Source organism: Parasteatoda tepidariorum, chromosome 1, assembly GCF_982258835.1.
Source record: "Parasteatoda tepidariorum strain Cologne lab strain chromosome 1, Ptep-v5.0, whole genome shotgun sequence".
In the NCBI taxonomy this organism is placed as follows: Eukaryota; Metazoa; Arthropoda; class Arachnida; order Araneae; family Theridiidae; genus Parasteatoda; species Parasteatoda tepidariorum.
The window spans coordinates 80,687,144-80,713,446 of record NC_141755.1 but is presented as its reverse complement, the minus strand read 5'-3'; the positions used below and the strand labels follow the sequence as shown (position 1 = coordinate 80,713,446).

The following is a 26,303-nucleotide window of genomic DNA, read 5'->3' as shown; positions in this document are numbered from 1 at the left end:
TTCAGTTTTAAAATTTTGCTTTTCCGCATTTTTAGTACAAATTTTTTCGTTTCTGTAAAAGTTCTATTAAATTTACTACTCTGTGAAAAATGTACTGTAACTTTAAATTGTATTAATAATTTCATAACATAAATGCTTCTAATTGCAAAAAATAATAAAAATTTATTTTATAATGTCAAATTTATAATGTATCTACATTTCTGAACCAATGATTTTATGCAGCAATTCAACGTTTTAAAAACAGTTTTCTAAATGTGTAATTGAGTACTTCCACTTCAAGAAGAATATCACAAATACCCACACATGTGACCTATAACGTTTTCTCCACATAAGTTAATAAGCACATCAAATTTGTTAAAATATAGTTCTTTCTCGTCTACATCTTTTACTTAATTTAGATTTATTATTTGTTTATTTAATATATCGTAACTATGATGTATTTTTGCTATGTGCATTTAGCAACTTTGATGCATAATTAGTTTGTTTATGTTCTACGTAGCTTCATGCCAGTCTTGGTGTTAAATAAGGAATATATAGTGAAATAAATTTTTTGTGTGAGAATATAGAATGCGTCAGTTAAGAGAATTGATACTTATCGTGCTTGACTTGCTCGAAATAGAATGGAAAGAACAGTTACTAACGCAAACAAATGCCACAATTCAGCAACCAATCAGGATCGAGATACCCACACAACGTCATTTTCAGGCATTCTTGCATTCACTAAGAAAATTAAATAAATAAATAAATAAGTATGGAAGCTTGCTAACTGGGAGGAAGAAATTTTATGCGCAGTACAAATAGTTGTTAGAGTTCTCCTCTGCACATAATTAATCAACAAATAATAATTTTGTTTCACTTCAAATAATTTTTCACTTTCTGTATTAACTAAATTTAAATTTACATATCATTTTAAAAAGAAATTATTATTTTTTTGCAAACCCTGGTGCTTTATTAACGTGGTACACTGTAAAAAATTCAGGTAAAAAGTACTGGAAGGTAGGATGCCGGTACTTTTAGTGGTAAAATCTATTTCACCGTAAAATTTTCGTAAGAAAAATTGACTAAAGCAAAAAACAACATGAAGGGAGGACAAATGAAAATACAATAAACAATAGTACAAATTCTCTGCCTTATTTACGTTGTTTTTCGCTTACATGTATAGCATATCTACATAGCACTATCCTTTGTTGAAAAAAATCTGACATGCCATAATTATTACAGCAATTTTTACCTCTAAATCACTAAGCCGTTGTGATTAAATAAATATTGTAAAAATTATGAAATAAAATTTTTTCTTGAAAATGGGTTATACAGTAAAGCGAATTTTACAGATGATGCACTCAGGATGTTAATTTTTTTTACCATTCCATAAGTTTTTTCAGTATATTTTTTTATTAAACGTTGTAGTTTCTTTAACTTAAGACTTTTTTTGTTTGTTATAAATCGAGCTTTAAAACAATGTATCGCTGGAGACTAAATGAAATAGCATATTTCCATAACAATATGAATAATATCTTGAACAATAATGCATATTTCTCATTTGAAATATCATTCCATGCAGTAAAAAGATGGGGAAAAATTTTACATTATTAACACTTTAAGACAAATATGTGTTAGTTCAGTTTTTTTCAAAAAATTATTTTTTTAGTTACTCCATCGTTTTAGCATTGTTTATTCAATCTGGAAAACTGCGTAGGATGTATAGGAATTATTTCAATATTATAATGTAATTGAGACATTATTATATAGATATTTAAATTTGCGAATTTTTATATCAAAAACTCTTATTTTATATACATTAAAAGATCTCATCAAAAACGCTCAAATTTAATACAAAAACTATAGTAAACACAAAACTTAATGCAACCAAAGATTGAACACGATATGAATTAGTTTTCTTCAGATAATAATAATAATGGATGTAGTACAGGTCAACGAAGTTATGTATCAATTCTATTAACTAACTTATTTTTTCCTACCATGAAATAAAACTTTGAACATTTTTAATAATAAACATGCATTTGTAATAATAAATTATGCATATTTGTAATAGTAATTATTGTATATTTGTAATAATAAGTATATTTTAGGCGATAAAGGTAATAGAGGGCTCTCTGGATTGCCTGGAGGACCAGGAAAAGATGGCAGAAAAGGGGCAGATGGTTATTCTGGACCTCACGGAATTCCTGGATCTAAAGGAGAGAAGGTAAGGCTGTTGTTTTATTAAGAAGGAACGTGATTGGCTAACACAAAATTCGCTTGATTAATATAAAATTCATAACTCAATATGTTATCGTTAATTCAGAGTTCAAAAATTCGGTGTCATGCTCTTTACGTACTGAAATCGGGAAGGGATCAAACACCTTAATATCAATTAAACTTATAAAAGTAAAGCAAGAAAATGAAGAAAATTTATTTTGAAGCCTTTAAAGTGTTTGAATTTTTCATTCAATTGAAATCTAGTTATTTCTTTTTGTACTTTAATATTTCTTATTTATTTTTATTTGAAATAATTGAACTACATTGAAATTTATAACAGAAACGAATATGCAATATAAAAGCTTTCAATGTATATTATGAAGCGTGCACATATGTATATTTGTTATGCTGTTGATATTTTATTTTATAACCGTCGTTGAACAGCCGACCCAATCTCATGGGTTTATGACTGCTAATCAAAGCTTAACCCCTTCCCGCCCTAGTCAGGCGGCATCCGGAGAAAAACAAATTTTACGACTGCTTAAGTTCAACTACGTAGCCTTGTAATTTCGAACCCAAACCAGAAGACAAGGGAACTCCTGGATCGAGTATTAGGGGAAATTTTCCTTCGTGGAGGACTTTTTGATGGAGCTAACCCTCATTTGCGTTACATGCAGAGGAAGATCACGAGAACCTCCCACGGTTAGCCTGATGGCAAGAGGACTCTAACCCATGATCCGTCTACCACTGAGGATATTTCACGTCAGCACTGTAGTCGGTGCAAGCCGGAGGCGGAATTCGTATCAACTGGGATTCGAACCCGGTTCGCCTCATTGGAAGGAGAACGCTCTATCCCCTGAGCCATCGCGGTTGATATATAAAATATGAGTATCTGTGAATAATTTATATCTCATTTTCAGTAGGAATGTAACGAATGTTTGACCACTATTTGGTATTCGGCCCTTTTGCCGAATATTCGGTTAGCCGAATATGGATGGTGTTTTATACACTAGAGAGAGCTGCAGGCTCTTTACTCTCTATACTTCCGGTTTACTGATTCAGGTGCCATTTGGCTCACAACGTGTTCTTTGTACTTTGAGACTCTCTTGAGTTGTATTTCTTGTATACATAGTATTTCTTACCTTTTTCATTATTTGTGTTTACAATGAGTTCTAAACTAAAGTCTTAAACTCGTTTAGAACTCGTCTTAAACAACGTGTTCTTTGTACTTTGAGACTCTCTCGAGTGGTATTTCTTGTATACATAGTATTTCCTACCTTTTTCATTATTTGTGTTTACAATCAGTTCTAAACTAAAGTCTTAAACTCGTTTAAAACTCGTCTTAAACAACGTATTCTTAGTACTTTGAGACTCTCTCGAGTGGTATTTCTTGTATACATAGTATTTGCTACCTTTTTCATTATTTGTGTTTACAATGAGTTCTAAACTAAAGTCTTAAACTCGTTTAGAACTCGTCTTAAACAACGTGTTCTTTGTACTTTGAGACTCTCTCGAGTGGTATTTCTTGTATACATAGTATTTCCTACCTTTTTCATTATTTGTGTTTACAATCAGTTCTAAACTAAAGTCTTAAACTCGTTTAGAACTCGTCTTAAACAACGTATTCTTAGTACTTTGAGACTCTCTCGAGTGGTATTTCTTGTATACATAGATAGTATTTCCTACCTTTTTCATTATTTGTGTTTACAATCAGTTCTAAACTAAAGTCTTAAACTCGTTTAGAAATCGTCTTAAACTCGAAGTGGCTCTTGCTGTGCAGCTTAACATTTGAAAAAAAGAATTATAATAAAACACTTATTACCTTGTCAACAATATGCCAAACTTCTAAATTAAATTTAGCAATAATATTTATTAATAATTTTTAAAACATAGTTGCATTCGGTATTCGGCTATTCGGTCAAATCACTATTCGTTTCATCCCTAATTTTAAATTATTTTTTTGGTTGCAGATAATGTGGCTCAGAAGTAAAGCTTTATGTTTTATTTATTTATTTTTTGCTGCTAATGTAAACAAGGTGATTTTGCTTTAAAATAAATACGGTATTGATAATTGTTCTTGGTAGCGTTAATTACTTTAATCTGATTTTTGAATTCCATACAAAAAAAATTATTTGTATTTATTTTGTTTGTTGTTAGTGTATTTTTGAAATGGAGTATAAACACTTCATTTTAATATGAATGGAATTTCTTAAAGCATTTCTGAAGATGCTCAAAAAATATGAATTTAAGGTTAGCAATAATATATATAACAGGTTTTTGATATTTCCTTTGAATAATAAGTTTAAATAGAATCTTTGTATCCAAATGCTATAAAGGAATCTATTGATATATTTTCAGGGTCTTATAGGTCCACCTGGACCACCAGGATTAATGGGACCGGCTGGATCTCCAGGTTCTAGAGGACCAAAGGGAGACCGTGGATATGGACCACCTGGTTTCCCCGGAGAAAGAGGGGAACCTGGATTTCCCGGTACACCTGGAAGACCTGGTGCTCAAGGTCTAAAAGGAGAACCAGGTAAAAACGACTGATCGTATTAAATTATTTTTAACAATTTTCTTTAAACTGAACAAATAATTCGATATGGAATTTAATCATTTGAATGAATTAAAAACTGATCAAAAATAAATTCATTTTAATTCATGTTTTTTGAAACTGTGGAGCATATACGATGTTTTTGCTATACCCCAGTAATTTCACTGGCGAGCATTTTTTTTTTTCATGAGATTTTGTAAAGGATCTAAGATATTTCCGCATCACTGATTTTAGATCTGCAATCGCTTTCTCTCTCTAAGCTACAGTTTTTTTTTTCTTTTTAAATGACATCTTTGACAAAAAGTTGCCAGCAAACTGCATAAATGTTACGACAAATTTCTAAGGGAGTTAGGACACATCATCAGGATTAAACTTGAAGAAACCTATACTTGGAAATGTCACCATACGCCGCTAGAGGAACTGCCACATTATGAACCATTTCCTCGAGTACTTTTGAGCAGGTTATAATATTGAAGCGCCCCTAGCTGCGTACAGTGACATTTACCGGCATGGGTTTCTATACAAGTTAAATTTTAACAATGCATCCTAACTTCCCTAGACATTAACTATTTTTTTCTGCTATCTACTTCCCCCTTTTATATATTACTAGTTTGTAAACTTATACAACTAGTTTTTAAACCTGTACATTTTGACCAAAAAATAGACTTAAAATGTTATTTAATAAAAATCTGTAGCTTTAAGAGCAAAACTAATTTTAGATTAAACGTGTTTCTTACTTAAAAACGATGGGTAATACAGTAATGCATTGAAAAATCCTTTTAAAATTTATAGAAAAGTCTTGCAACTGAAGATATAAAAGAGTCTTGTAGTTAGTGAATAATAATTAAAATATAGTTATATTAATATGTTTTTGTTATTTAAATGCATAACTCTTGTCACAATTACTGTACTTTGAAAAACTACAACTCCCATAGAAATTACCCAATTTACAGCATGTGTCATGTTGTATTGCATCGTATTGCATCGTATTATATTATATTATATTATATTATATTATATTATATTATATTATATTATATTATATTATATTATATTATATTATATTATATTATATTATATATTATATTATATATATTATATTATATTATATTATATTATATTATATTATATTATATTATATTATATTATATTATATTATATTATATTATATTATATTACATTATATCATATCATATCATATCATATCATATCATATCACATCACATCATGTGTTTGGGATTTATCGAATTCATTGAAAGCTTATGAGCAAGAAATAAAGGCAAGGTATTGCCTTTTTTTTTATTGTCAACGCGTAAACTTTTAACCTTATTTGCTCACTTATTTAAAATGTCACTTAAACCATTGATGCACTCAGTTCTTCAATTAACTCTCAAGTATTCTTGAAAATTTATGAAAATATATATAGAATAAATATATCGAAAATATATCTTATAATCCAAATCATTAATTAATATGGAAATGATTCCTCTTTAGCACCCGATCCCCCTCCCACTTGGATACAGTTAAAGCCCGGACCTCCTGGCCCACCAGGGCCTAATGGAGAACCTGGTTTCGATGGAATAGATGGAGGACCTGGAGAAGATGGCAGAGACGGAAGACCAGGTATACCAGGACTTAAAGGAGAGCGTGGTTTTGATGGTTCAGCTGGTCCACTTGGTCCACGAGGTGAGTTTTTATCAAATTTAACAACATGTTGAACTAAAATGAAAATTTGGTGCACAGATATCAAAAATACTTGTGAAAATATTTTTTTTTCATGTAATTTAAATGAAATGAATTTTAAGTAAAACTTATTTTTATTTGGGTATTGTAGAAACAAAGCTCAAAATAAAATGTCCGTCGATAATTTATCAAAAATTGCTTATTTCGAGAAAAGAAATCTGTATGAACTATATACATTTAAGCATAAATAGCTTATAAAAACCAGTTGTCAAAATCCATAATTAATAAAGCATACCAGCTTAACTAATTTCAGCTAAATAGCTGCTACTACACTGTTAAAAATTTCTCGTAAAAAATGGCTAAATAACAATTTATGTAATTGTTATTTTACCATATTTAACCAAAACAGTCGAATAGCCATAAATAAGATCGAAATGAAACTATTAAGAGTGAGAAATATCGTTTATTAACTATTTTTTACCTAAAACGGTTAAATAACAAGAATTTTACAGCACCAACTAATCCTACCTAATGAAGCAACTTAGTTCCTTGCAACTGCGTACATGTTATTGCCGAAAGAGCTAATCTGTCAATCTCATGGAAGACAGAACGGGGGTTCGAATCCGAGCTTTGACACCTCCATTCCCTTTAACACACTTGAAGAGTTTCCAGTGTCCTGTACTCTCCAATGCCCATTTTCTAATGAGAAGCCTAACACCTATGCCCAGTTAGATTTCTTTTTTTACCTTTTTGAAACCATGGTGGTTGTAAATGATAAAAAAAGAGCAAAGACTTGTATTCATGATTTTATAACCGAACTAGTTGTAAAAGGCTTCAAAACCGTAAAGGTAAAAAATACTCTTTACCTCAGCCTTTACGGTTAATCTGATGGACAGACAGCTGCCTGTTATTTTATCATAATTTTAGAATGAAAATTCTAACAGTGTATAATTTCCACTATTATTGATTATTGCGACTCGTTATTCTAATCATAGAAATGTAATCTAAGAAAACATCAAAAGGAACCTTTACGGAATGCCAAAAATTCGCACCTTTGCCTTTTTCGCGTTACAAGAAATATTAAAAATATTAAACAATGGCATTTAAATAAGTATTAATAATACAAATCTTTCTGAAAAAAAAAGCATTTGTATGATTAGTTTTTATTTGAGAATAAATCATTTGAATAGATAGCTTAAAATTTCTCTGAAAATAAAGTATATTAGTTAAATACTTTAAAAAAGTATTCAGTTTATCTTTCAATAACTTTTTTCTTTTGATTCTAGCTGCAAAAGGCTGTTAAAAACTGTATCACAGAATCACATATTTCTTTTTAAATTTTTCTGTGGGTGTGCGTAGCATTACAATTTAAGAATATTAGTGCTGTACAAACATGCGTAACATTTAATTATATTTATTGAATATTATAACAAACACAATGCTTTGCTCGTAATTTAAGTGTAATTTTATAACCCAGGTTTGTGCCTAGAAGTTAGATTTTTTGAAAAATTATTTACGTAAAAAACTTCAATTAGTAAAATAAATTTGATGATGCTTTCTTATTTAAATTTATAGTTACTGAGTCTGTTAATGTACGCAAAGTGTTTGAAGGAATGTTGACTATACTAGAAGAATATGGTTTAGCTAAAAAAAATTAAAAATTAAAACTTTCTAAACCACAAAAAACTTGAAAACATCGTCATTTAGTAAAAAAAAAATTAGAAAATTTCAATTTTATAACAGAAATTATTTCCTAAATTTATTTAATTATTTTTATGCATTCTTCTTAATTGTCAAACATAATATTTATTTTTCTACTTCTTTTCAAAGGATTTGTGTTCACAGATTTTGGTTTTAGTTTTTGTCTTTTTTTTAAGTTAGCAAACTTTTTCTTCGAATTTGTTTTTAGAATGATAAAATAAAACGCATATTTCTTCAGCAAATACGTTTGATATTTACTTTCTTATTCATAAGTGCCTCATTTATAGGTTTGCCTGGTCCAAGAGGTGACAAGGGAAACCCAGGCCCACCAGGATTTGAAGGGGAACCAGGACGTCAAGGTCAACCCGGTCTACCTGGATTTCCTGGAGCGAAAGGTAAATCTCGAAACTTTTTTGTATTCATTTTAAACTGAAAGTTTTTAGATGAAGGTCTCAATTGCACGCAACACATCATACAGCACATTATACTTAAAGTGGTTCAATTTTCAATCTCGATTTTATTATCTTATTTATTCAAATAAAATTGATTAGTTAAAAAATTATTCAATGGATACCATAATTCTTAAAAGTGCACCTTAGTTTTTATTGAAATGAATTTAATAATATGATGGAAAATGAAATAATATTTAATAAACAATTAAATATTGCTCACATTACAAATTAATGTAATTTGCAAAAATGTATGAATCGAAATTTTTAAAAGAAATCTCCACTACGCTTTTATTTGCAATTTCACTCATATTTTTTCGGAAATGAAACAACATTTTTCATGGTGTTTATTAATTTTTTATAATTTAGGAGACAAAGGTGAAAGAGGAATAGCTGGAGATGGCCGAAAAGGGCAACCTGGTTTTCCAGGCCGACCAGGAGACAAAGGAGAACGAGGACCAGAAGGCGCTCCAGGTTTGATAGGTAATGTAAGCTTAGGATGTCTGTTTTCAAGGAAACCTCATTAACTTCATTAACCTTAAACACCTTTTGGAGGACACTATTTATTAAATGTTAAAAAATTAATGTTCAAAATATTTGAAAATAATTAAAAATAAAACATTTCTATGTTTCTATGTGGCCTTTTTTGTGGGTAAATTCCAACAACAATCGGCAGATGGTCACGCTAGTCAAATGAAATTTCATTAACTTCCATTGCTTCAAATACAAGTAAAGTGAAATACAAGTATATATCCGTATATGCATATAGTAAACACGTGTATTTAAAATTTTTGCTTACAATATTTAATAAAGGGTGTCCCAAATTTTGCGCAAGATATGAATTAAAAAGGAAAGAGGATTTTTTTCCAATTGCAGATTTTTTTTGTATTGAAAATCATAAAGCACGTAGGATAGGAGGATAGGGATATGTATGGAATAGCACATTGGGCAAATGAGCTCTACAGCTTTGCTGGCACATGCTCATTTTCTATCGAAATTTTCCATTGCAATTTTGCATAAATGCGGCTGAATATCTTTGATGCAGCGTTGAATCTCTACATTCTATGCATTCCATGCTTCAAGTAACCCCATGGAAAAAAATCCAATGATACTAAATCACATGATCCAGGAGGCATATTTTAATCACCGGTCAAGAGAAACACGGTCAGGTCTCATGCTCTTGTTGAAACTATGTGTTGTCCAATTCACGTGTTGAAACATATATGTATTGGACGGCCAGAGTGTTAAAAGTTCCCAATTTATCTAGTCTTCTTACGTTTTTTAATAGCACTCTTCACAGTTGACGAAGTTCAAATCAATACTTCGACCGTATTTTGCATGAAATTAGCGAACTGCAGCAGTCAAAGTTTCATTACTTTTAAAATATTGTTCAGCAATGAAAACGCGTTATTCTTTCGTGCAGTATTGCATTTTTAGCACAAAATTGTTTAATTTTACATTTAATTAAAATTTTGCGTAAATTTCCTTTATTTTAGATTCTGTATTGTAAATGTGTTTGTAAAAAATTTGTTTAATTCGGATAAATCCGACAAAAAATGATTAACAAATTAATTTTATTTGCTCTAAAAAGGTAAAAAATCTGTTTATGAAATGATCGTTTTCCTCGTAAACTTTATTGAGATGCATATTTATTTGTTTAACAAATGTGTCGTAAATTGGAATTAGAGTATTAATTTTTGCAGTAAAATTTGCAAGATACATAAATTCCTCGAATATAAACATTTTAAATACTAAACGTCTTTATTCGCCAACGTCTTTATTCAATTAAATTAGCCTTCAAATTGCAAAAGATTTATTTTCAAATAACGAAAATATAATGACGAAGCTGCTATATTTTGCGTAATTTAGCCAAAAGGAGTTTAGCATCTTTGTTTAAATAATTTTAATTTCATAATTTGATTAATTGGTATTTTATTAGGAGAAAAAGGTTTTCCTGGTTATCCGGGTGAAAAAGGAGATAGAGGAATATCTGGAGTACCAGGATTTAATGGTCCTAAAGGTGACAAAGGAGATTCAGCATTAGTCGGCTTTCCTGGTCCTCGAGGACCGAGTGGTGAACCAGGATTTGATGGACCTAAAGGTAAAATATAAAATTTGATATCTTTTATGTACCTAAATCCTTCATAATTACCATACAGTTTAACAACAAAGCAAACCACAGCTAATTTTCAAGTTTTTAAAATCTGTTTTTGGCACCTTGAAAATTTATTAAGCTAAACAATGCAGAAGATAACTGTCTCCTTTATTGTTTGGTTAATGGGTACCAAAATCATATTTTAAGACCTTGGTTTAAGGTAAATTTGCTTGAATGATTCTTTTGGTTTTGTTTTTTAGGTTCAAAGGGTGAAGCTGGAGATGTCGGCCCACCAGGATCTTTTGGTCTACCCGGAATAAAAGGATTATCAGGTACTCCTGGCTCACCAGGACGGCCAGGTTTCAACGGAGCACCTGGTTTACCGGGTAGACAGGGAAAAGATGGTCTTGAAGGTTTACCAGGCTTTCCAGGTACTGCCAGAGTTAAAATATATGATAATTTTTTAATTTTTTCTAATAGTGGATCTCTGCCGACTTTTTTTAAAATTTATCTGAAGTTTTCAATGATTAATTGAAGTTAGCAAAAGTTTGCATTGCAATTGTAATTCTTTAAAAAAAAATTGATTAAAAATCAATATTGCTAAAAAATTAATATTTCTTAAAAATTAATATGACTTAAAACCCTTGTATATGGTTAAAAAATTAGATAACTCTAAAGCAGTGGTTCCTAATTTTTTCCGTTATAAGAACCCTAAATGATTGACTTTCTTTTGGCAAAATCCCGATTTAATAATATTTAATAAATCATTGTCAGCATATGAATATATTAAGCAAAGATTTTCAATTTAATAATATTTAATGTGAAATATGTATTTTTTTATTCATTACTAGTTGAATCTTATGATTAGCATATTTCTTTATTGTTAAATTTTGTTATTTTGTTTTGAGAAAAAAAATTCTAGGGAAAATACTGATGTTATTTTTTTATAGAGGCATATTCTTTTCATAATTTTATTGTTATTTATTCGATTATTTCTTATGTAAATTTCGCAATTTTTATTCACTGGAGTTTTCCTTAAATCCCCGAAATGTTAAATGATCAATTTACTGAGTGAAAACTCCCAATTCTTGGAACCCCTATGATTTTTCCACGGAACCCTAGGGTACCACAGAACACCTTTTGAGGACCGCTGCTCTAGAGAATATAAAAAAATGCTTAGGTGATTTCGGACAGTAATATTTTGTGATTTAATATCTTTAATCTTATTAAACATTCAGGATAATTAGGTAAATTATTATGATAAGCCTTGAAATTTTAATATTATATTTAAAAAAAGGATCATGCAATAATTTTTTTTATAAATCATTGAATTTAAACGTGATGTTTCTGTTACATTAAATTTTGGAGAATCTAAAAAGTAATAATTTTAAAAAATTTTGAAATGTAATAGTTTAAAATAATTTTAAATATTATATCATTAGTGATCAAGAAATAAATTACTGCCACTTATAGAATCAGAAAAAAATTTATTTATTTATCGCATAAATTAATGTAAAATGATTTTGCATAAATCGAGTATTGATAGCAAACTATTTGATCATAAATATTTTCGGAAACAGATTCTTTACCGAGAAATATCTTTCTTATGAAGAATGAAGAAAAATCTGTTTCTGTTTTACGAATTAGTTAATAAAAGTTTAATTAATTTAGGAAGAAATTAAGATGTAAACTCCTTGGTCTGCTTCTCCAAAAAGATTATATGCCTTTCAAATTGCTTTATTGATTAGAAGAAGGATTTTTCTGTAATTCATAGAACTTTTTGATTATAATGTTTGTGATAAACAATTTCTGCCTTATTTTTACTTTAAAGATAACGGTATTGTAAGTCTTGGGAATTTTTGTCGTAATTTTAGCGTTATCGGTAACAATTAATACTTTATTTTGATTAAAGTGTTCTGTTACTAAGTATGCTTTAATTTATGCATTCTGTTATTAAGTTTGTTTTTGATTTGATTATAGCTTTTGTCCTCATTAAACAAAGATTTTTATACTGAAAAAATATTTCATATTGTAAATGTGAAAAAAACACCCCAAAAAGTTGACGCAAGCAAAACTGAAGTTGCAAAAACAATTTGACTTTCCAAAAAAAAAAAAGAGAAAAAAATATGTACATAGGCTTTACATTTCAAATTTATAAATTACTATAATTGATGAGCAATACATTTTTTTATGAAATTGAAATGCAATGTGACGTATTACTGAAAGAAATTGCTACTCTACGGCAGGTATAAAGGGAGAAAGAGGTTTTGATGGTCTACCTGGCAATCCAGGACCTGCAGGTTTAGAAGGCTTGCCTGGCTTTCAAGGATTAAAAGGTGACAAGGGATTCCCTGGTTTTCCTGGTAAAGACGGTCAGCAAGGAATACCCGGGGTTAAAGGAAACGTTGGTCTTCCGGGATTTCCTGGTACAAAAGGTGAACCTGGTGGAATAGCCGCCAAAGGTGATAAAGGAGACAGAGGACTACCTGGCTTAAGAGGATCACCAGGTTTACCAGGCCCTGAAGGTTCGTATTCTAAGTTCCTTAAATTCCACTGATGCTTTTGTCTGTGCTTTATAAACGTTTTAAAATTGTAGATATATTGTTAGCTATTTATATTATTTATTTTAAGAAATAATTTTTTTAAATAGTTACTTGTAAATTGTCCTCTACGTAAATTTCATCGATACTATAGAATTATTATGGTTATGGTTAATATAATTTATAGTTTGTCCCCCCAAACCATTAATATTTGTTATTAAAAAGTTATTCAGGACGTTCTTTTTTCTTTTTTTTTTTGAGGAGTGTACATATATCAAAAATCTCGAAACTTTAGAAATCGATCTGAAAATTTTTTTTTAATTATTCTTTCACTTTTGAATCACTCAGGCTCATATTATTTTTTAAGCCATTTTAATTCTTCGTATTAAGGTTATTCTTTATTTAAAAAAAAAAAAAAAACTAATTAGCTATCAGCTTATTCATCGAAACTTTTTGGTTCATTAAAGGAGTCCAGTTTTCTTCCTTTGGCCGATGGAATTTATTTTTCCTATATTTATTTAACATTTTATTATTTTATTTATTTTTATTCAATAACTGTCGTTTTACAGCCGACTTAATTTTTGGGTTCACGACTACTAATGTTCAATAAAGTAGCATTGTAATTTTGAACCCAATCCAGAATACAAGAGAGCTCCTGGATCAAGCATTGGGAGAAATTTAACTTCGTGGAGAACTTTTTGATGGAACTAACCCTCATTTGTGTTACAGAGAGAGGTAGACCGCGAGAACATCCCATGGTTAGCCTGACGGCAAAGGGACTCTAACTAATGATCCGTCTACCACTGAGGATATTTCACGTCAGTCCTGTGGTTGGTACAAGCCGGATGCGGATTCGTATCAGTCAGTCATCGCTGGGATTCGAACTCAGTTCACCTCATCGGAAGACGTACGCTCTATTCATAGAGCCATAGGGGCTCAGCGTTTTATTATTATAATTTCTACGCCTAAGTACAAGTAGTATAAGTACTAGGGAAGGTTATAATTACAATAGTTTTGTTCAAAATTGTGAAATCGTCAAGTTTAGCGCCAAAATCAATTACCGAATAGAAGGGCAACTTTCTCATGTATACAGTTATATTTTCAGGATGGCTAAATAATAAGTACATTTTTGAAATCAATATGATAGCAGCTTTTAAAGACATATGGGTTAAATTTTAAAATCACAAAACTTGTATTTTGTCGCGATTGCTATGTAACTATACATTATACCTTTATCTATAAATAATAGTAAAGAATTGTGGCAATCATTTTGAAATTAGAAGTCGAAATAAACCTGGTTAAATGAAAATGATTCAGTAATTAACAAAATGCGGAAATAACCTTTTTATTTAGAAAATTGCATAAAATATTGTAAATTTTTAATTGCGTCCTTAAACAAATGTTATGCTTACAACTGTACCAAATAAATGTGTTTACATTTTGTTCAATTATGATAATGTTTAACACCATATGTTAGGACTTGATGGCTTCCCTGGTTTAAAAGGCGACGACGGAATACCAGGATTTGGTATTCCCGGACCCCCAGGTCCAACTGGAGAAAGAGGTCCCGAAGGCCCATCTGGTTTACCAGGTTTGCCAGGATCTAAAGGGTTTGAAGGTTTACCAGGATTCCCAGGTTTAAAAGGAAATAGAGTAAGTTTAAGTATTTTTTGCAAATATTTTGAATCATTTGTTCTATTATTTATGGTCCCGCAGTGGACTGATCGTTAAGAAACAGTTCTCAGTAGATTCAATTTGTTCAGTTCATTTCAATTTGCACCTCTTACCAAAATTAATGAAGAATCATTAGCTCCAATTTTCATACGTCAATATTATACTGTTCGTATTTACGAATAAGTATCAGTTCTGCTCTACATTAATTTAACTTTTGAGTACAACACTAATCTTTTTTATTTCAATTTGTACCTATAGCCAAAAATTAATTGAATGTAGTTCTTGAAAATAATTCGCAACGACACTAAAATTTTTGTAATCATTTTTACAGAACTAATATCGGTTTTTATTAAGTCCATAAAAATGCCAAGCTTTTATCAACGTCAGTGATGCTTAATTAAATGTGATATTAAATACTAAAATACTACTGGTATTGCCATGTAATTAGAACCTATTATACAAATACAGGTGCCTAGTATAGAGACTGTGGCAATTTGTTCTTTTTACGCGCTCTGAAACGGATAAGTATTCTAATACAACCAACAAAACATTTTAACGGAACCTAACACACAAACTGTTTTCCTTTGTTATTTGTTTTAGGTTCCGGTGTGGCTTTATACTATTAAACTGACTAAAAGAGTTAGAAGTCCCACTCATAAAAGAAAAAAAAATAAGTTGTACGTATAACATCAAACCAGTGTTATTAATTTACCACAATTTTCAAGGGGCTTAATAGATAACTTCGATTTTGTTTTATTAAGTTTTGTTGAATCTCCATTATTTAATTTAGTATAGATATGCTCTAAAAACGTAAGTAATAATATAAGAAACAAATGGTTTCATATACATTTTAAAATGCAAATTCGATGACGTCATCATCATTCTTTGCGAAATTATTAACGTTGATTTCACTTTTGATAACCTAACATAGGAAACCAAAGATAAAAAAAATCATTAAACTTGCAATAAAACAAATTTTTGATTTATTAGAGCTGCAAGCTAGCAAATCACTTATATTATAGAATATTTATCAAAACCTTTGGAAAACTCTTTTTTTTGGAGGGGGGGGGGATATAGCCCGTATACAGGCAGTCGGAAAGAATTTCAAAGAGACAGTTAGGTCCGCCATATCTTCGAACGTATGTACAACGAAACAGCTGCGGACTGATTCCGAATTGCGGATTTATATAGGGTACAAAAATACATATATATACAATGCGTAAAATGAAAAAAAAAAGACCACCCGAAATAACTTTTGATCTAATGATCGGATCTTCACGTTCTAGGACTCGATCTTAATGTTTCGAAAGGTTAACCTCAAATATACTAATTAACAAGGGGAGACGATATTTTAAATTACGAAATTAGATTCAAAAAAATTCTTTCTCTGAATAAACATACCCTTTGCTTGATGGATACGAATTTTTGACCCCCAAAATATAGAGGGTAGCCGCAATCTGGAAAATATGGCCCCCATAGTTTGGTAAGGAGAGCGATCAAAAGTTTGGACCCCTTAATGCTAATTTTACTATTTGCGTACTTCGCTATATCTCGAGAAATTTTCCTGTTAAATAAAAAACTTTTGAACTCAATTATAAAATTCGTTTGTCCAAAAATAAATCAACTCAATGAAGAATTTTCGATAGTTATTTATTATTTTATTATTGTATTTATAAAAATAATCGGAAAAACTTTGAATTGTAAGGCATAAGGTTTTGACATAATTTTAAAAAGTGCAATTTTGCATGGCAGAATACAAAATTTGAGCGAAATCGGCTAAATAGTTCCTACAACTTGAATTTTAAATGCACGACTTTTTTAAAATTTGACTGATTTCACTCAAATTTTGTGTCTTGCTATGTAACATTGCATTATTTAAAATGAAGTAAAAAATTGTATACCTTACAATTCAAAATTTTTTCGACTGTTAATAAATTAAATAATAAAAATAATAAATTTTTCGAAAAGTTAGTTGTTGCTTGGAATTATCTTTGGATAAATAAATTTTAAATTTGTCTGCAAAATTTTTTTGATTCGCTTAAAAAGTTTTCGATATATAGCGAAATAGGCAAAAAATAAAATTAACATTAAAGGATCAAAATTTCTTACTGCTCTCCTGATCAAACTATCGGTACCACTTTCCCCAAACTGCCGTTACCCCTTATTTTTTCGGGGTCAGAAATCCGAATCAGTTGTAAATAAGTTAAGTTTATTTAGAGAAAGTTTACGCTGTTGTGTCTTATTTCGTAACTTAAGATATCGTCAGTACTTCTCAATTAGCGTGTTTGTAGTTACCCCCTTAAACCATTAAGATAGAGTCCTCGAACTTGAAGATTTAATTATTAGATCAAATGTTATGTGGCCCGTTTTTTTGCGCACTGTACATACATACAAACATTCTGCTTTATTTATATAAATACATTACTATTTAAAACTATTAATTTTTTCTTTGCAATTCTCCATGTGTGTATGAGGCAAAAAATGAAACATACCATAGTGGCCAATTCATATACATTTTTTTGTATATAAATTTGCCACTTAGGATAAATAAAAATAAAATGATTATGTAAAAATATATATATAATAAAGCATCTACTTACGATTTTAGTACGTAACGATAGAAATAAATAGACAATTTTTTTAATTTATTTCATTATTATTATTATTACTATTTTAGTTCAGCTATTTTTTTTTCTTTTTTTGTAAATCTGCCTACATATGTATGTCCACGTTTTGCTATATGAACCATGATGACTTATGAGTTTCGAAAAAAAAGCAAAAAAGAATGCAATTGTAAATTTAAATTGTTTTAATGCAAATTTTTAGGGTTTAGATGGCCAACCAGGTGGCCCCGGATTGCCCGGTGAAGATGGTTTACCTGGTTCGCCAGGTCTGAAAGGAGACAGTGGATTACCTGGATTTCCGGGGGTTAAAGGAAGCAGAGGACCATCTGGTCTACCAGGGTTACCTGGATTGAGTGGAGATAGAGGATATCCTGGGGGTGTAGGACCAGCTGGATCACCAGGACTTCCAGGAGACAAAGGCCTTGCTGGTTTTCCAGGTTTACCAGGTAATCACAGATTTTCCGTTTTCTTTCCTTTTTTTAATTTCAATGTTATAATTTTTTGCATTTGTATAGCTTGCTTTCACTTCTCTTTCCTACCTCATTATTGATATTTTCCATTATCTTATTAGTTTAGAGAATACACTGCGCAATTTATGATTTTGACGTTTTATAATTTGATGTAAAAAATAATGTGAAATTGCTGAACTTTAAAATTAAGCTTCACATTAGTGCCCAGTTACAGAAATCAACTAAATCTTTCCCCAACAATAAGAACATAATATGTTTTTTGTTGCTTTCTGCTTCTTTTCAGAACAATTACAATTATGTACAAAACTATTTATTCCGTTTTTTGACATTAATGATTGCTCTACTTGCATTTCTAACAAAAGTAGCTGCTTATTTCCTCCTGATATTTTAAATTGTTTGATATCTTACGTTGTTCTTTAAGTATGAAGCTAACCTCTCTATTTTTTTTAAAGAACCAATTGAGTGATCAACGTTTAAAACGCGTTTAAATTAGTTAGGAGTTCAAGAAATTATTGCGTGTTGGATGTAAATCAGTTGCACTTAAACTAGTTAGGTGTTCAAGAAATTATTTTGCTCAGATGTTAATTGGTTGAACTAAGTATTAAAATTTTATGGTTAATCGATCATTCAAAAACATAATATTATTTGAATTTATAAAATACGTTAATTTTTTAGAGATTTTTAGTGCTGCTTTTAAGTTCCTTTTTGATTTTAAAAATGGTAGTCATCATCTAATAAATGGGGAAAGTTTTGAAATATACATTAGAAATTTCATAAATATAAAATTCATTGAAGACACTGGGCTATCGTTGTGAAGGACTAGGGCTCGATCCTCATTGGTGGCTCGAATCTCATTCAGCTTCGGAATGATGAATACCAGTTTGCATGTTTTGCATGCTGAGCACATTGTAAAAATAATGCTCTTCATAAAATTGTTGAGCCTTAACCTCTATGATTCCCTGGCCCGCCACGGGATGTTGTGGGACAACCTTCTTCTTCTTGTCGTTAATATAAATAAAAATTTAATGCTACATATAAAGCATTTAGAGTTCTATTCTATTTTAATTTATTTTTAGGTGAAAGAGCCTTCCCTGGTGAAAAAGGAGAACCTGGTTTACCTGGACTACCTGGTTTTCCAGGATCTAAAGGAGATAGGGGCTTAGATGGAGCTCCTGGTTTACCAGGTAATGTTTGTTATGTGTTAAATGTAATATGCGTTAAATGTTTTGTTTTGGCTGATGGTTTAGTTATTTCAAATCCATCAGAAATCAGGTAAATTGTATGAAGGGTGAGTAAAATTGTTATTATATTCTTATAGGGTTAAAGGGCATAAGAGGATTCCTTGGATTAGATGGAACACCAGGACTTCAAGGACAACCCGGCTTCCCAGGTAATGCTGTTTCTATATATATACAGATTATGAAATGCCATTCAATGGCTATAGGCTATTAACTTTTAGAAAATAAGGCTATTTCAAATTATGTTTATTTCCTACACTTTAATTTCATTGTTTTAATAGTTCACATTGAGGTTTTCTGGAGCAGAAATGTTAGTATTGGGTAAATAGCATTATAGCTGTGAAGATATTAAAAAGCCACACAAACTTGGACTGTCTCTTTTCAGCTCTCATCAACGTAGTACTTACGTATGCAAAATTCCGATTTTTTTTTAGGCTGACAACTTTTCCTAGTGCGCGACTTTTTATGGCAATCAGTGCATATATGTGTATATTTCATTTAATTTCAAACCCTGTACGATAATAACTAAAAAAAGTACAAGGGCTCGAAATTTTTGTATGTCCTGTCGGAAATGTTAGTCTACAAATTAATTTTAAAATTGCACTTTCGAAACATCATTTTAGATTGCATGGTAATGACAAATGAATGTACCCATTATTATCAATCGTTCCGAAAAAAAATGACATTAGCAACACCATATTAACACTTTTAAGTAAAAATTAGAATTATTAATGGTGGGGTAAAATACACAGCATTACTATGAACAAAGAATTAACATTATAAAAATTATATTAAAAATATGAGCTAACGGCAAGTATCTTTCAATATGTTACTTTAAAACGATACTATAAATTTATTTATGAAATAATTTAAAGTTGATCGCATATCGTTATAAACTTTTAGTTCTTACACGCAGTGCTTGAGGTACACTTGGGTTTGTTAAATAAATTCTGTACTTACGTATCTCAATTATGTGCATCAAATATAGCCGATTTATTTTCCCTTCCCATTCATACCATTTCTTTGTCCAATCTAGCATATTACAGATCTTTGTCAAAATTTTATACCCGGGAAAGCCTATTCATCATGGCAGAATTGTAGGATTATACGATTTTCGAGTCCGCATAGTTGTTGAGAATCATTTTAATTTCTGTAAAAATTGTTACATGGATTTCGATAGGATAAATACTTGAAGTTAATGAAGCATTGAATATTATTCATAATATTTTTACATTATTTTCTTTTCAGGCATTCCTGGAATTAAAGGAGGGAGAGGCCTTCCTGGCATTCCTGGGTTTGGAATGAAAGGGGAAAAGGGTCTTTCTGGGCGACCTGGACTTGAAGGTCTACCAGGTATTCCTGGTCCAAAAGGTTTGTACATCAGTTTCTCGTTCAAAACATTAGTTAAAATTTATCAAATATTAGAATTCAATTTTTTTATAATTGAAGTTTGAGTATGATTTTTAATTAATATTGTTGTCGTTGTTGTTATTTATGCCACTTGCCAATACAGTAAACCAAGTGAATTTTTAAGACATAGGGTGCGTTTCTTGTCTTTCAGTGGCGCCATCTATGGCCAAGAATATAACTTCAGGCGCACACACGTCACAATCCCTTTTACAGGGAAGACCCATTCATATTCTATTCATTCATCCACAGATTTAATTTTCATCTGAACCAGAAAATGATCAATCTTCAATTCAGTATCTCCTGAGATACTGATTTCTTAAGGGAACTTGGAGGAAATTAATATCGTTGTTTCAGTTATAAAAAAATACATTGGTATATTATAACTAAAAATTCTTTAATTGAAATTTAATTTCCTATAAAGTTTAGGCAAAAAGATGTAAACTGATCAATTTAAAACCATGGTTACCTTCTTTTTACTTCTTTCCTACTTTCGAAAAACAAATAAAAAACATTCACAAAAAAAAAATCAATTTCTGATTTTGATGTTTTATAAAGCATACCAAGTGCTTTGCCATGAGCGTGAATGGTATATTTTAATTTTCATTTAAATGCTTAAATTATATTAGTCTTAAATTTAGAAAGTATTAGTATAATAATGCTTTAAGTTGAACGAACGTTTAATTAAATATTATAGGAGTACCTGGGCTGCCAGGATTACCAGGAGAACCAGGAACACCAGGCTCCTCAGGATTACCAGGGTTATTTGGAGAAAAAGGAAACGCAGGCTTTCCTGGCGTACCTGGAAGGAATGGATTGGATGGATCACCAGGGATAAAAGGAGAACGGGGTTTGTCAGGATTTCCAGGACTTAAGGGGGATCAAGGCTTTCCTGGTTTACCAGCTGTACCAGGACCAGTAGGAGATCAAGGACCACCAGGTTTGAGTCACGATATATTTCAATTCTAGATTATGATCCGGCAATTTTTTTCATACACTGCCACATTTTATTTTCGTTAATGTTCTGACTTAAAAATTCTAACGATAAAATAAATGTATTAATATAATAAAAAGGTGTTTCCAAATACCTTAAATGGCTTAGGAAAACTAGTGTCAATAAATATTTAAAGTTCCTTTCAATAATTTTTAAATTAGTAGAAATTTAAAATTTTCAGTGCCTTAAAAAGGTATCTTTAAAAAAAATTTTTTTTTTTTTTTTTTTTTTTTTTTTTTTTTTTGCACATTGAAACAAAAAATTTAAAAGGTTTTCATTACATCTTGAAATTTGAAAAATAAAAAAAATCTTTCATTAAATTAAAAACAGGACATTTTCATTAGAAAAAATATATAAACTTAGATATCTATAAAAATATTCTACTTAACTTAAACTACATTGTTAATTTAAATAAGTTCTTAATTTATATTGTCTACTTAACTTAAATCATACTGTCTACTTAACTATAATGTTTGGAATGTTTAAATTTTGGCTAGAACTTGTTATATTCTAATTTTTAAAATTATTTTTCATGAACAAAAATTTCGACAAACTTTTAGTATCATTTCTTATACTTGAATGCAACATTTCTAATAATGGTTTGATTAAAATGTTCTTAGTTCCTCGAGTTAATATAAAAATACAGACTTCATGAATTTTTATTTGGGGATAGCAATTATTATTAACTTAATAACTTAATTTTTAGGACTTACTGGAGTTCCAGGTCCCCCAGGTTATAAGGGAGAATCAGGAGAACCAGGACTGCCGGGATTACCTGGCTTTCCTGGAGTCAAAGGAGAAAGAGGAATAGATGGCTTTCCAGGTTCAGAAGGACCAAGAGGTAAGAACATTTGCACAAAAGGAGTGACAAATATAACTAAATGTAAAGAAAATGCAGAACAAAATATAGAGTAAACATTTACATTTCTTTGCATTTTATTTTCTGTTTTTTTGCTTGATATGTTTTATTTCGTATAAATTTTTTACTTAATGTGTTCTATTTTCGTTTCAATTTCTTGAGAGCTCCTCACCCTACTGTATTGATATATTTTGCTTTGGTTATACTGATACAATATTAGAAAGCACTCTTTTTTTCGGATATAATCGGGTGAGCTGATGAGGAGATTATATCTTTTCAATATTTTGTTTTCTGGCTTTTTAATAATATTTTTTTAAGTAAATAAATCTATTTAAAAATATTTTCAAAAATATTTTATTTTAATAATTTTTTTTCTTCTCTTTTCTTTTATCCTTTTTGTCTTCATTGTGCTATATATATATATATATATATATATATATATATATATATATATATATATATATATATATATATATATATATATATATATATATATATATATATATATATATATATATATATATATATATATATTTCTGCGTGCGTCGTTAATATATACACTAATGATATTTATATTAGTTTTTAATTGTTATAGAAAGTTAAATTAACTAGAAATTTTAAAAACCATAAATGGATACGAATGAGAAATGAAAATGTAGGAAATGATGTAGCAAATAAGAATATTTATTTATTACCTAGCTTATTATTTGTAATTTCCTATCGATTAAGTCATATTTTTAACTAATTTATCAAATAATGTTGAATTAAAATAAGAAATTCTTCATTCAAAGAAAAATTAAAATTTGTTTCAGGTCCACCAGGATTCGCAGGTATGAAAGGAGAAAAGGGAAATGTTCCGCCTCCTAACTTGCTGAGAGGTGAAAAAGGAGAACCAGGATTGCCTGGAATACCAGGAGATCCAGGACTGCCTGGTCTTAAAGGATATCCTGGAAGTCCAGGATTCCCGGGTTAGTATACACAAATTAATCAATGCTTACATGTTTTATTGGTCACGTTTGATTTCGTCTCATTTGCTTAATTAGACAATGCTCAATCGTTTTTAATCGTATGGGTATTGCAAATAACAATTAAAATATTATAGATGAAAACTACAAATAAAATTTTTTAACTGCACTGAAATTATATAAAGATAAAATAGTAAAAGATAAATAATAATAAGGATAAATAAAGATAATAAGGAAAATAGTCAAGATGGAAAAAGTAAATGGTTGCAAATGGTAATGTCATGCTTGATTTTGTCTTATTTATTTAACTGCACAATGTTCATAGGCATTTAATCATATGTGCATAGCAAATAACAATTAAAATGAAATATTATAGATAAAAACGGGCGTGAGACAGGGATGTGTTTTATCAGGATTTTTATTTATACTGGTGATAGACTGGATTATGCGAAACAGCTTGAAAGATGAAAAAAGAGGAATATGGTGGAATTTCACAGCTACTTTAGAAGACCTTGATTTTGCTGATGACATCGTACTTATTTCCTCCAAATGTGTAGACCTTCAGCTTAAAACAGACAAATTCAACAAATATTCAAATAGTGTAGGTTTATTCATAAACAAGACAAAAACTAAAGTAATGAGAATAAATCAAAAGAAAAATGACAAATTAAAATCGAAAATCACGAAATAGATGACATAGAGTCATTTAGGTTCTATTGTAGATAAAAAAAAAAGGTGGAAGTAGTGAAGATATTAGACAGAGAATAATCAAAGCAAGAACATGTTTTAAGGTAGATTTTGGAGAGAGTCAAATATTAAAATAAAGACAAAAATAGTTGTTTACAAAGCTATTGTTAGAGCAGTACTATTATATGGCGCAGAAACCTGGAAACAGACTAAGATCGAAATACAAAAATTAGAAACCTTTCAAAACAAATGTTTAAGATTTATTTTTAAAATTTTCTGGCCTTACAAAGTATCAAATCAAAATCTATTAAAGAAAGCTAAAATAAAAACAATAGAAGATGAAATTAAAAAACGAAGATGGAGCTTGCTCGGACATATCCTTAGAATGATCAAAGAAAAAATTACATCTGTTGCTCTTACATGGGCCCCTGATGGTAAGAGAACAAGAGGAAGACCCAGACTTACCATCCAGCGCATGTTTTCGGGCGAATTAAAAGAATGTGGAATATCTGGCTGGGAGGAAGCAAGATCTATTGCTAGAGACAGGAGGCGTTGGAGGGATATGCTAGAGGCCTTAAGTGCCCAAAGGCACGTAGAGGATAAGTAAGTAAGTAAGATAAAAACTACAAATGAAATTTTTTAACTACACAGAAATTATATAAAGATAAATAATAATAAAGATAAATAAAGATAATAAGGAAAATGGTAAAGATGGAAAAAGTAAATGGTTTCAAATGGTAAGGATGGTAGCAAAAGTAAAAAAGAGAAAAAATCGCCTGGGATGATCTGAAATCTTATCTATATGGTGGCGATGAGCGTAAAATATCATATTTCAATCGGTGTTCTTCTCTAAAGAATGCAGTTTATTGTAAGAGACAGAGATGCTGTACATGTTAGATAGATTCTCATAAGTTTGCTCATTCATGAAACCGCCATAGAGCTAATTATTAAGCAAGCTGAAACTTTATAGATATGTTAGTTAAAACTCAGCTGTTGTCACATACAAGTTGGTCTCATCAAACCCAGCTTTAATCTAATTTTCTTAATTTAATCTATAAACATTATCTTGTGTGCATCTTTATATAGAGTATTAATTATTTCTTTTCGATTATGATTTAAAATGCGATGCGTCTTAAAATGACTATATTATTCAGAAGCTCTAATAATTGTGCTACTCGTGCTTTTAATACTCAAGCATTTCTCTCTCTTGTTTGATTAAGGATTAAAAGGCAATCCTGGTCCAAACGGTCCTTCAGGACTTCCGGGCTTACCAGGTCCAGATGGATCAAAAGGGGAAAGGGGCTTTGATGGACTTCCTGGACCACCAGGTGTACCAGGACCTAAAGGAGAGCCAGGACCAAGAGGTCTTAATGGAAAAGGTGGAGGAGATAAGCTAATGGGAATGCTTGTGGTAAGGCATAGTCAATCTTACAACTTACCTCAATGTCCAAGAGGCATGAGAAAAATGTGGGACGGTTACAGTTTGCTGTATATCGAAGGCAATGAAAAATCACACAATCAAGATTTAGGTAAGTCTACCTGTGCAAGGAAAATAATATTTTTAGAAGTGATTTTCTTATTGGTTAGACTTTTTTTTAACGTATACTACTTTTCTTTTCGTATTAACAATAATATTGAATAATTATAACAATCACGTATATTTTTGCTTGCTAGAACTATTATATAATATTGTCTCTTGGAATTAAACTTTCATTCTTATAAAAACATACAAGAAGATTATATTTTCTAAATAGTGAGATGTACTTTTTTGTACCTATTTTCGTAAAACGTCCATGGAAAGCAATTATACATTTTGATACGCATGGTTGATTCATTTTAAAAGCTTAAAACAAAGATGGATTTTAACTCTAAGAATTAGAAAAGGGGATAAAATGACTTTCCGCAAAATGCCGATATCTAAATAAAGTCTATTAGTTTTATTTGATTGTAAATTTATGTATGTAACAATGACAATTAGTAATGAGCGCAATAATTAGGGATTAATTAGCTTTGTAGGGATATAAGAATCACTCTTTTTAAAAGAAGGGGTCGGGAATTAGCGTTTTAATTAATTTAATAATTTCTCACAAAAATGCTGCTTTAGATTACAACTGCTTATTACTAATGGATAGTTTCAGATAAGAACATAACTACTGACATTATT

The 26,303-nt window shown here is 30.1% G+C and overlaps 1 protein-coding gene across 1 annotated transcript in view; it reads left to right on the top strand.

Annotated features, from left to right (window-relative positions):
• LOC107441250 (uncharacterized) overlaps window positions 1–26,303 on the top strand; it is a 73,793-nt gene that overhangs the window by 42,339 nt on the left and 5,151 nt on the right. Inside the window, exons 21-37 of the mRNA XM_087167473.1 lie at window positions 2,091–2,206; window positions 4,558–4,735; window positions 6,248–6,439; window positions 8,425–8,532; window positions 8,956–9,069; window positions 10,526–10,687; window positions 10,942–11,112; window positions 12,928–13,206; window positions 14,699–14,874; window positions 17,722–17,965; window positions 19,066–19,173; window positions 19,308–19,379; window positions 20,476–20,598; window positions 21,332–21,574; window positions 22,335–22,469; window positions 23,300–23,455; window positions 25,360–25,668. Coding sequence (XP_087023599.1) covers window positions 2,091–2,206; window positions 4,558–4,735; window positions 6,248–6,439; window positions 8,425–8,532; window positions 8,956–9,069; window positions 10,526–10,687; window positions 10,942–11,112; window positions 12,928–13,206; window positions 14,699–14,874; window positions 17,722–17,965; window positions 19,066–19,173; window positions 19,308–19,379; window positions 20,476–20,598; window positions 21,332–21,574; window positions 22,335–22,469; window positions 23,300–23,455; window positions 25,360–25,668 — 2,886 coding nt within the window. The remainder of the gene's footprint in view (window positions 1–2,090; window positions 2,207–4,557; window positions 4,736–6,247; window positions 6,440–8,424; window positions 8,533–8,955; window positions 9,070–10,525; window positions 10,688–10,941; window positions 11,113–12,927; window positions 13,207–14,698; window positions 14,875–17,721; window positions 17,966–19,065; window positions 19,174–19,307; window positions 19,380–20,475; window positions 20,599–21,331; window positions 21,575–22,334; window positions 22,470–23,299; window positions 23,456–25,359; window positions 25,669–26,303) is intronic.